The sequence below is a fragment of the Pelophylax lessonae genome (assembly GCF_965119305.1).
Source record: "Pelophylax lessonae genome assembly, chromosome: 2".
NCBI classification, from domain to species: domain Eukaryota; kingdom Metazoa; phylum Chordata; class Amphibia; order Anura; family Ranidae; genus Pelophylax; species Pelophylax lessonae.
This window is the reverse complement of record NC_138769.1, coordinates 538,755,231-538,767,909: the sequence shown is the minus strand read 5'-3', so window position 1 is coordinate 538,767,909 and position 12,679 is coordinate 538,755,231. Positions and strand designations below refer to the sequence as shown.

At 41.7% G+C, this 12,679-nt stretch overlaps 1 protein-coding gene across 5 annotated transcripts in view; it reads left to right on the top strand.

Moving 5' to 3' along the window:
* ELF1 (E74 like ETS transcription factor 1) overlaps positions 1-12,679 on the top strand; it is a 235,828-nt gene that overhangs the window by 187,488 nt on the left and 35,661 nt on the right. For 4 of the 5 annotated variants that reach the window (XM_082247607.1, XM_082247606.1, XM_082247609.1 and 1 more), the window contains one exon: positions 912-1,199. In XM_082247607.1, the coding sequence (XP_082103733.1) occupies positions 1,128-1,199 (72 nt within the window). In that variant the 5' untranslated portion in view covers positions 912-1,127. Of the gene's footprint in view, positions 1-446; positions 566-911; positions 1,200-12,679 lie in introns of those variants that run through there. The other variant, XM_082247608.1, reaches the window with a different exon arrangement.

Below are 12,679 nucleotides of genomic sequence, written 5' to 3'. Positions count from 1 at the left end.
AATGAGGTCTTTGCAGAACTGCTTCCAATGATCCTTGCAAAATTGAAGGTTCGCATAATCCTATCTGTTAGGGTAGCCAAACATGTTGCACATCAGCCTGCCTATATCCATGACCTGCCTGTAAAGAAGCAGACTGTGTTGTAATACAAATTGGGAAAGGTGGCATAGAGTGAGCTCATTGGTTTTATCATTCTATTTTAATGGAGGAGGTGTTTGCATGCCCTGTGTGTGCACCTCTGGCTCTCTCTCCCCCATCCCTCCCTCTTCTCTCTATCTCTCTCCAGAGCTTTCCTCAGAGTTGCTTCTTTCACAACAGCCAGAGCAGGGGGGATTCCAATCATACTCTTACCAGTACAGCTGTTTCCATTCTGCACTTTTTTTTTTTTCACAGTGTGTCTGGGTGGGGTGGCTGTGGTGTGCAGATCTTTGCATGTTCGCGTTTGCCGTGACGTGGTCATTGCTTGTTTCCTTCCTGTAGTTCACAAGCTTGTTCTTCAGATAAGAATGTATTTACAGTGCAGACAAGACCTTAAAATGTCAGAGGGACAAATGCTGAGAACTCATGGTTGTTATCAGTTTTATTAACTCGTGATGTTATGCATGACATTCTCAGGTTCTCCCTAAATTTGATCTTTAACTATCGTACCTTTCTTATTAAATCGTTCATACAAGATTGTAATGTTATGTTACAAACAACAGTTTTTCCTAATGTAAGCATTAGAAATGAACCGAATCTCTGAATTGTAGAAAATACGACTACTTATGGGGAGGGTGGTTGTATCTTGTGGGGTTAAATGTATTGTGTTCAAGTTATTTGTCGTAGTAAGTCTTAGTGACGTAGGTTGCTGACATTGTTTGTAGCGCTAACATTAAGTATCATTAAGTTTTGTTTCTGTTTTAATATCTTGCAGGTCCTGACAGTCCAATGAAAAGAGCACTTTAAGAAAAGTATTTGTCTTCATCTAACAAAAAAAGTCCAAAAAAGTGGAATATTTATGTAAGCTACAATAGCTGAAAGAAGCACTTTTAAAGACCCACACTGTCATATTGCTGCTTGTTGCCTTCTAAAAGAAAAGTAAGGTGACCCATACTTCTCATGAGGAGTTGTGGGAAGGGGACGCACTAGGATGGCCACTGCCGTGCAACCGAATGAACTGGTGTTTGAATTTGCAAGCAATGTCATGGACGACGAGAATCAGGTAGGTGATGCTAATGCAGATTTGTTTTGTGAACATAACCCGCCTTACGCCTAAGTTCACACTGAATGCGGGTTTCAACTGAACTTGCACGATTTCAAACCGGCATTTCAGTCAGACTTTGAGGACAATTTGAGAGACATCTGTGCGGGTTCATGCACAGATGTCTATTCAGATTGCCTCCAAAGTCGCCAAACTTAGCTCAGAACCTACTTTAGTGAATTGGTGCAGTGCCGCTAAGTCGGCTTCGCACCGTTTTGGGACAGCCCGTTGACGGCAATAGGCTCTGATTTGGCATGTGATTTGACATGTAAAATCAGCCCGATGTAAACGGGGGCTAAAGTGAACTTCCAGCCTCCCCTGTTTTATCCCATCTGCTTCTGTCTCTGGTGCTGAGAGAAAAACTTTTCTGCTCTTCAGTTTTTCCCAACCTCCCGAATGTGCGCCTCCAATTTTTTTCATTGAAGAGCATTGCAAAACACTTCCTGTCTGCAGAGCCCAGTATTCCACAAGACCCACTGACTTTTAAACGTGCCCCCTGAGATTAAGTGGGTGTCATTCACAACTGCTGTGCTGCTTTGTGGTGCACATGACTTCTATAGAGCCAATTTCATCTGGATGAGAATTACTTCAGATCCCCCACTTGTGCCCACTGAATCCTGTTCAGGACCTGCAGATAATGGCGTACAATAAGTTGTTGTGTTGCTCTCTGTGTGAATGTGATGATTTTTCAGTAGAACTGGCTTGCAATGATGCTTATTGTATTGAATGATGTGGGCTGTATTGACCACTTTTACAGAGGGGAACTCAGTCTAGTGTTTTATACTGTGCAGTGTGAACTGGGCCTGCAAACACGGGACATGGAACGCACAGCATGATCTACTGTTTACTTTTTGGAAACGCTGTGTGTATTAGTTTGGACAGGCGTGAGGTATACTAAATCTCTATTAAGTGAGCATGATTTTCTAAGATGTGGTCATGCCATCATTTTCTCTCCATTTTTTTTTTTTTTTTTGGTAGAAGACCTCAAATAAATGTAAAAATAAGAGAAGAAATCTTCACAGTATACAGGAAATGGACTAAAAAAATATATATTGCCGCAGGTAGAGGAGTTCTGTTTTAAATTTCAGCTTTATCTTAAAAAATAGTGACTGGTTGAGAAATCCAATCAAGATTATCAATCTCTGCACCATATTCACACCTTTGGTCAAAGCACTAAGGTTTGCGGATATTGTTCTGTCCCCAACTTAGCATTCGACCCACTGGGCCACAATGTCCTGCCATTGTGTGAACTGAGCCACATTTAGGTACATCCCTTGTGGGTCCTTGGCAGCAACAGCCCTTGCCATTTATCTAAAAAGCAATCCATGGTGGATAACTATTTAGAGGTGTTTTACAGGCAGTGAGGAGGCAATATGTCATTCCTTCATTACCCTGCTGCAGCCGCATGCATTACATGTGGGTACAGTACAACACTGTTTACTTGAATGGGTCACATTCAATGGCGGTACTGCCTGCTGATCATGACAGATCAGATCGTTTTTGGTATGTATGCAACCCAGTCTGGCTGCCTTTGTCATGAGTAGTCAAGGGATGTAAAAACATGTCTCAACAGCTTGTTTTTACTGCACTCTGACCGCAAGTGTAAAAGAGCCCTTATAGTATGATCAGGCTTTACCATTCTTTACCCACAATATAGGATGACAGCAAGACTTCTTTGATGTCAGATGTAGCAATTGCAAAGCCACATCTCTGATCTCTTCATGATATGGTATCTTTTGTGCCTTCCTGACAGCAGTGACACCAATAAGATATTGAGAACATTTATCTAAACCCTGTTGCTGGTGTGGAAATTCTCTTCAAATTATGGTGTAGGTTAAGCATCATGGGTGATCAGTTTACAGGAATAGGTGGTAATTTCGTAGCTGGTAGATCAGAGGTGCTCAACCTTTTTGAAGATGGAGACCACCTAACTACTTGCCTACTTGCACATTCATCCCCTTCCTGTCCAGGCCAATTTTTAGCTTTCAGTGCTTTCACATATTGAATGACAATTGCGCTGTCATGCAACACTGTACCCAAACTAATTTTTTATAATTTTTGGCAGACAGATAGGCCCCTTTCAGTTGGAGCAGATCCATCCAAGCAGAATCCGCCTGCTCAGCGGGGGATCTCCCTGCTGATCCCCACTGAGCAGGCGGATTACAGGTCTGTGTCCACTCTGCTATGCAGAGCAGACACGGACACAGTCTGCTTTCCTATATGGGGCCGTCAGATGGAAACAGATTGCATGCTTGTTTCCATCCGAATATCATCTCATCCGATGCATTGGAAAGATGGCGAACGTATCCCCATATGTCTTTTTTTAGCAGATTTTAATGGATCGGATGCCTGCGGTGTCAGCGGACATCTCATAGAGATCAATGGGTGGTCGGATCGGGTCCTCCTGAAAAACTGACAGGCTGACCTGATCAGTCCGCTAATGTAAAAGGGGCCATAGAGCTTTATTTTGGTGGTATTTATTGCCATTGGGTTTTTTATTTTTTGCTAAACAAACTAAAAAAGACGGAAAAGTTTGGAAAAAAAACGTTTTTTTTTAGTTTCTGTTATAAAATCTTGTAATTCATTTTTCTCCTTCACTAAAGTGCACTGATGAGGTGGCACTAATGAACAGGCACTGTTAGGCGGCACTGATTGGCAGCAATGATGGGCACTGATTGGCAACACTGATGGGCACTGATTAGCAGCACCGATGGGTACTGTTGGGGCTGCAGTGATAATCAGGACACTGATAATCAGTACCCTGATTATTATCAGTGTAGCTGTCCCCTTTCGCACTGGCTGGTTACCGGCTCTCCTCTCCTCATGCGCTGTCAGCTTGAGGAGAGGACTGCCGATAACTGGCAAATCCTGTTTACACTGTGATCAGCTGTGATTGGACACAGCTGGCCTATAGTAAAGGGCTGCTGTGATTTGCTCTTTACCCTGATCACAGAGAGCTACCAATGCATGCCGTAGGCAGGGACATCTATAGATGTCCTCCCAGGAAATGTGGCCGTCAGGCTGCTTGAAAAGATTAGAGGCAGAGTGCACTTGGTATCATTCCGCCTGGAACAGGAGCTGGCGCTACAGAGGAAGCATCAGCTTATGTGGCTCCTGCTCCCTCCGCGTACGTCTGCTCCCTCCACAGTGAGTGCCGGCTCACTGCAGTCTGATGCTATGGGATGGCGGGTCGACAAGCTCAGATCACAATCAACGGTTTGCATCCCCGAGCATCTGCTTCACTAGTTTGAGGTCGTGGGCCACATCAGAGGGTTCTGCTCGCCACGGATTGAGCACCCTTGTTGTAGATTTATTGCAACGGACACCTCTCTGGTAACTGATCTCAGAGGGAAGAAGAGCTTTGTTGGAGTATCTTGGCCTTATAGCCCTTTGCTCCTCCATGATCTAAAGTGTCTGCAGAGCACATAGATGTTCTGGCATGATACAAAGCCAGGCAGCAATGTGCAGCCATTCATAAAACATCTCTTTCTTCTGCCATCACCAAGCTAATAAATGTTGAAACATGGCTAACTGCTCATCATTGCTTTCTTGCATAATTAAATATAAAATGTTCTAGCTACATTACGAGCCAAGATGCATTTTTAATGAACACTTGTCACCCATGACTGAAAAAAGTGAAGGCAGCAGTTATGAAGGCAGACTTGTTTTTTGATTTGTATTTTATATAAACAGTGACAGTAGAATGGTATTTATGACCCCTAATTAGGATCGGGAGCCTGTAATCTTAGATGTCCAGCCAGTAATCTAAAATGATAATGAAGATGTGTGCTCATAACAAAAGTCACCTGGGGAGACCCCTCCCAAAGTTGGTTTAGAGCAAACAGATAAAGCAGTGACTGATCTGCTTGCTGACCAAGGGCAATATGCAATCTGTACCTTGACACACCCAAAACTCTGGCCCATCCACTTTATGAGCCTTTGTTAGTCTTTGCAATACTCAGGTGATCAGCCAACGTCACTGCTGAGTGGGCGTTTTAGAACATTTGTTTTTTTTTTTTTTTGCAGACTAATGATTCACTGATCTTGCATGTCTGTGCAGTGAATTGCCAATATGTGTCTTCCCACAGTGTTTAGTTGTCTTTTTCTGCCTTTTGTATTGAATAGGATATTGTTATAAGCCTTTGTACTTCGACTGAATTGAAATTTAATTCACAAAATTCAGGAGAGCGATATCAGGATCCCTTTTTTCTGCTAAAAAGATACCATATATGTTTATTTCATTGGTCCTAAGCAGCGCTATGTGTACCATCATGGCTATTTCTGGTGTTTCAAGGGGTCCTCTTGTCTCTAATATAGCATTAGTGAGCGCTCTGTATATATTAGACTGCAGAGGCAGCAAAGCCCGACAGCAGATCTTAAGACCTCATGTACACTGCAACTTGTAAACGAACGTTTTTGAGCAATTGGGTGTTTTTTTCCAGAAGCCCCTGAACACACCTCAATGTTATCTTATCTGTCCATGTACACATTGTCGTTTACATTCATTTAGAGGCAGTTGAGTTCAGTGTCGTTTTTTGGAAAGCAATTATTTGCGTTTAGAATGTTCAGAACGTGTGCTTACCGGCGTTTCAAACGCAAAAACGCGACCGAACGCGATCACCCGCGTTTAGCGCTCACGTTTTTCCATTTTAAAGGGGAATGATTTTTTGACCTCTAGAAACAGTTCTGAGAGCAAACGCCCGCTAAACGCGGCTGCAAACGCGACACAACGTACGTTTTAAGAATGGAGGTGATGGCGCTGCTTATATTATAAGGTGTAATTAGGTGGATATTCCTATGTAAACATATATCATCGGATGAATTGTATATAAAAAAGGCTATGGAGAATAGCCACCAGGTGGCGAAGTGTAATGTGCAAAGAAGTGCGGAGATAAATAAATATGTGTATATATACAATATGCAATAGTGATAAAAATAAATAGTCAACAGAGTGAATCTATAAACAACATTAAATAAATCAATCAATAAATAATATAAAATGACTCAAAAATCACGATGATAAAAATTAGTAAAATAGTGCGGGAAAAGCTTGACCAAACAGAATAAATGTGCAAATATACAGGAGAGTATTATTCAAAGTGTACAAATAGGTGATAGTACTAAAAATATAAAAATTATTATAAAAATTAAAATTCATGATCAAAAAATTGTGCAAAAGCAATAAAGTGCGGGAAACTTCTTTCCAAAGTGTGCCAATACGTAATAATCAGTCAATTCATATACTAGAATACATCCATAAGTAGGTGAGTGTACCCAGTGAGATAGGTGGGCAGTGACTTACGGTGACCCCCAAGGTGGGTGACTGGTGAGCTGCAAAGTGGCTACTGATGAAAAACCTACTCACCAGATATACCCACCCCACACAGGGGTATAGAGTGGGTATTGTAGATATGCCTCGCTGGTCCTTACTCTGTGTAGTGGTTCCCTTCCTGGGGGAGAATGGTGTGGGGTCCGCGGGGTATCGCAGATATCCTAGCGTGGGGTCCAGTACTAGGGTCTTGTTCCAATATGTCCGATGCTCCGTGGAGGGATCTAGTATGGCCACTCACAAGTATATGGATGGGAGGGTCATAGGAAGTGGAAAGACTCGATAGTGTGATATCGTAGGGGATATTTTATTCAGCAGTATACAATAAATGAATACTCACATTCAATCATATGGAAAACAGCGTGGTATTGGCGTCCCGGAACGCAATGCGTTCCAACTGGAAACCGGAACCGGAAATGACGTGACGGCGCTGTACGCGTTTCGTCATGTGACGTCTTCTGACTTCACAAGACGTCACATGACGAAACGCGTACAGCGCCGTCACGTCATTTCCGGTTCCGGTTTCCAGTTGGAACGCATTGCGTTCCGGGACGCCAATACCACGCTGTTTTCCATATGATTGAATGTGAGTATTCATTTATTGTATACTGCTGAATAAAATATCCCCTACGATATCACACTATCGAGTCTTTCCACTTCCTATGACCCTCCCATCCATATACTTGTGAGTGGCCATACTAGATCCCTCCACGGAGCATCGGACATATTGGAACAAGACCCTAGTACTGGACCCCACGCTAGGATATCTGCGATACCCCGCGGACCCCACACCATTCTCCCCCAGGAAGGGAACCACTACACAGAGTAAGGACCAGCGAGGCATATCTACAATACCCACTCTATACCCCTGTGTGGGGTGGGTATATCTGGTGAGTAGGTTTTTCATCAGTAGCCACTTTGCAGCTCACCAGTCACCCACCTTGGGGGTCACCGTAAGTCACTGCCCACCTATCTCACTGGGTACACTCACCTACTTATGGATGTATTCTAGTATATGAATTGACTGATTATTACGTATTGGCACACTTTGGAAAGAAGTTTCCCGCACTTTATTGCTTTTGCACAATTTTTTGATCACGAATTTTAATTTTTATAATAATTTTTATATTTTTAGTACTATCACCTATTTGTACACTTTGAATAATACTCTCCTGTATATTTGCACATTTATTCTGTTTGGTCAAGCTTTTCCCGCACTATTTTACTAATTTTTATCATCGTGATTTTTGAGTCATTTTATATTATTTATTGATTGATTTATTTAATGTTGTTTATAGATTCACTCTGTTGACTATTTATTTTTATCACTATTGCATATTGTATATATACACATATTTATTTATCTCCGCACTTCTTTGCACATTACACTTCGCCACCTGGTGGCTATTCTCCATAGCCTTTTTTATATACAATTCATCCGATGATATATGTTTACATAGGAATATCCACCTAATTACACCTTATAATATAAGCAGCGCCATCACCTCCATTCTTATCTATTTATATAGTCTTTTGGCTATAGTTTAAGTGAGGCTGCAGCTTATTAGTACTTATTTATATCCTTTGATTCCTTAGCGCGGATTCTATTATCTTTTAACGTACGTTTTAAACGTCCTTTAAATTCCAGCGCTCAAGGGACTTTTTAAAACGTCCCGTGTACATGTAGCCTTAGTGCTGCAAGTTTCCATTAGTGCTTCTATCTGGGGAGAACAGTACTGATCAGAACAGGTTTTCTAACCTATATAATTAATATTCAAAAAAAAGAGCTATCTGCTGGCAGGTGCCTGCCTGCCCTACAGTACCTGAGATGGAAATATAGGAGGAATTAAATATAGGAGCGTCACACTGCAATGTTGAAATCCAAAAGTTTCATAAGAAATCTGTATATTTATCCAGCGTGCTTTAGAGGCTCAAGGGTGCCACCCTCAAGGCTTGATCTAAAAGTAGAATGGCAGGAGATGGGACTTCAGATGTTTGTTAATTGTAAGAATTAAAGCGATTGTAAAGGTACAATTAAACAAAAAAAAAAAATCATGTCTATACTTACCTGCTCTTAACAAAAGAATTGCATGGAGCAGCCCTAAACCTCCTCTTCCCGGGTCCCCCGCTAGTGCTCCTGGCCCCTTCTCTCTGTCCAGTGCTCCCTCCTGAGCCCTGCTGCTGTGTCCATTGCCACAGACATTGGAACTCTGCCCCACCTCCCGCTTCCTCCTCATTGGCTCTGATTGACAGCATTGGGAGCCAATGGCTCCCAGTGACCCAGCAGAGCCAGCAAGTCCCGAGAGCGAGGAGAGAGAAGAGCTGCAGACGTGCACAGTGCTGGATCAGATGGGGGCTCGGGTAAGTAAAGGGAGGGGTGGGGGCTGTCAATGCCTAACTATTTTTTACCTTCATGCAAGGAATGCATTATGATAAAAAATGTTTAGGCTTTAGAACCACTTTAAGAGGAACATTAAAGTATGTATTATATGCAGCTAAGCAGGCACTCTCATCAACAAGTAGCTGGTTGTTACAGCCTGGAAAAACAGTGCACAGCTTCATTTCCATACTATTTTGGCGGAAACAAAACCATCTTGGGGATTCAGCACCACCTATCATTCTCTCCAAATGGCAGTAGCTGTGAATACACCCATCCTGGATTCACATGGACAGACTGAGTTTTGAACCGTGTGTCCATGTTTCAGGCCGCCTGAAACCCAGACACATTATTCAGACTGGACTATGACATGCATACTGTGCCTCAGAAAAGTGATGTGTGGACAGGAAATTTGAAATTTCTTGCTGGGTTTCCAATGCATTTCAGCGGGGAGGTGTGTTTTTGGTGTGGTTTTTTAACTGCGCAAAAATGCAGCAAGCGAGATTTTGAACCCTACAACGGAAGCGCAATGGACCAGTGTGAAGACATACAAAGAATTTAAAGGGATACATTTTTCATGAGCTTTTCTTGCACTAAAGGTGCCAATAATGGTCGACAATAAATTCATTGTCATTTAAAATCGTGATCTTAATTAAAAAGTTGAATATATTACAAAAAAAGTGTGTGTGTGTGTGTATGTATATATAATATACACAAATAATAAAAACGATTTTTCGGTTTCAGCCAAGTGCATCCTGAATTTTTGGTTTCAGCACCAAAATTTCCATTTAGTGCGATTCTACTCAGATGTAAAGGGGGCTGTGCGGACACTGATGTAATGGGGGCTTTGGGGACCCTGATTTGGGAGGAATACTAAAAACTCTGGTGTAAGTGGGGGCTTTGGTGATCAGAAATCCCCTTACATCAGGGTTCCCCTTTAAATCCACAGTGTTTCTTCTTTTAAAAAAAAAAAAAAAAAATTGTCATGCACCGCTAAATGTTTGAGTTTGGCTTGAAGAAAAGGTGTCAATCCTATACCACATATATGTGGCCTACTTTAGTATAGTAGTTTAAAGGGGAATATTTTAATTATTCTATAAGACAGACTAGATTAGGCATCATAAAAGCATATGATTAGGAAGAGGGAGAATTATTTAAGTACCACCTTAGATAAACCAACATAGGCTAAGTGACACTTGGAAGGATAGTTCCTACATAATACAAATAAAGTTGATAAATATTCTGAAAAAGTCGCTAAACACGGTTTTATGATGCTCCTAGAAAATAAAGGTAGTTTCAAGGCACTTTTGATGACTGGCTGACTGATCAGGCTGTCTTTGTGCCCAAATTGATAGCTGACCTCCCTGAATCACTTTTTTTAAAGGAAGAAGGCTCTCTCTCTGTCATGTCAGTAGTACTAAATATGAACTCTTTTAGGGAACATGGGAATGGTAATATGAGAATATTAAATGGAGCCCCGACAGCATGTGTCTATGGTACAAATCCCAGTGAGTTATGGTTCATATTCTTAAACTTCAAGGTAAAGCAGAATGCCAATGGTTAGTAGTCAGTAAAGCCGCTGCTCAAGGGGAGCTTGCCATGAACAATCCTCCACACCACTCACTGGAAACAGCTGCTAGCCCAGATCGTTAAGCTGTGCAGGTAGATAAGCACAGGAGACTTGGAGAACTGCCCTCAGAAAAAATCATCTTGATGGACATGGGTAAATGTGAGATGGCGTGAAATGCGTTGATCTGATGTTTATTTCCCCTTCAGCTAACAAAGTGTTTTGCTTTTACTATTGAAGATGTATTTACAACAATAAAGTGGATGTCGTCCAAGCCTCCTGCATTTATCTGCCAATGGTCAGTAGGTCAGTGGTCAGCTGGAGAGAAAAAAAGCCTGTTGTCTGTGGGAAGAAAGACAAACTGCCCCCACATTGGTGGTCAGTAGGAGGAAAAGATTGCCCCTATGTGAATCATTTAAATGGAGGAAATATTGCCCTGCCCTTTTGCTTGCAAATATATGGGTAAGCCACAGTTGCCATGGTAAGGGACCTCTGTATATGCCGTGGGCCTAACTCTAAATTTCCAGAGCCTTCAAATTAAAGCACATATAAACATTGATATATTAACCACTTAAGAACTGCCCCACGTACATTTACTGCGGCAGGGCGGCCCTTAAGTGCAAAATCACGTACCTGTACGTGATTTTGTAGATGGACTTTAGGGGTCGCGCGCGCCACCAAAGCCACGCTCCCGCTTCAGACATGAATCGGATCGCATAGGTGTGAACACTCATGCGATCCGATTCTGGTGCAAACCCAAAAAAGAATCCTGTGCGAGTTGTGTCCGAATGCGATGCAAATTCAGCCATTCAATCTGTATGACTAAATTTGCATCGCACAGACATCGCATGTGATTTGCAGAGCAGTGCGCTCCGAATCACATGCAATGTCTGTCATCGCACTAATGTGAACTGGGACTAATGAACTCTTTCAGCAATCTAAGGTTAAACCTTCATCCTTCATCCTTCTAAAGGGTTAATAATCCCTGTCAGTTTATTTTTTTGCCATCTCATAGCCACAACAGGAAGTGAGGGAAATCCCTGGTAATCACCAGAACTAGTGTCCCCATTTTTCTCTTTTAGATATACTGGCCTCTATGTCCTAGCCCAGAAGGCTATTTCAGTGAGTGCAAATCTTTTTTTAATAAAATTGGTTTTAAATACTACACTGTGGAGATATTTGTTTTTTATATATATATATATATATGGGTTGCCTATGGTGTGAGGAGCGGATTAGTTGTAGAGACCTGATCTTATCTGGAGGAGAGCGGTGCCTGGTGGCCATTTGGGAGTACTTCATCTTTACTTTATATGACCTGCTCAGCAATAAGGGGGCATATAATTCTTGTGAGAGTTCTGTGTGTATACTAGTGTGGACACTGTGGTGGAGAGAGCAGAACACTTATTTATTTGGATGTGGATCACCTTTTGGACTTTACATTTATATGTTATTTGGACGCTGAACATGTTTTATGGATTTAACACTCCTATGTATTATTATTGTTTTTACTTTATTTTGTGGATTGGGGATTTATAGCCTTTGTGACTTTGTGTTGCTCTAAGGATGTTCATTATAGGTCGCTATAGATGACCAAATTACCTCTCATAAGCCAGGGTTCCTGATCTGAATTCTTGGTTCAGGTCTGTAAGTAAGAAAGAATTGAAGGGAGTGTATTAGCAGAACAGCCAGGTAAAATTATAATTCGAACAAGTGATTAGCAACAGCTGCCTACTTAATAAAGGCTAAAGGTGAATCTTTGCATAAACTGTATGTGGGCAGAATTTCTTCTTATCAATAGGCCTGATGGAGCAGCTTCTAATTTATTATAGAATTATCCTAATAGAGTGTTGCTGTTCTCTTATGATATGACAAAACATGATATGACAAAACAAGAACCTGTTGGCTCTATTGCATCTTCATATCTGTAGCTCCCTGTGTTTTGGCCCTTGTTAACATTCCACATACTCAGAATTATGAGATCAACATCTTTTTCATTTCTAGTTTGTTGCTCTGGCCAAGCCAGTCATCTGTTTTCAACTTTGCGTCCTCGGCTTTCCTATTGTTTGAGACCTGTGGAAAAACTCCAATCTCTTTCCCTAAGCTTGGTGGTGTGCACATGTCCTTTACCTGTGGGGGGCTGCAGATATCCTCTATAAATGAATTACTAT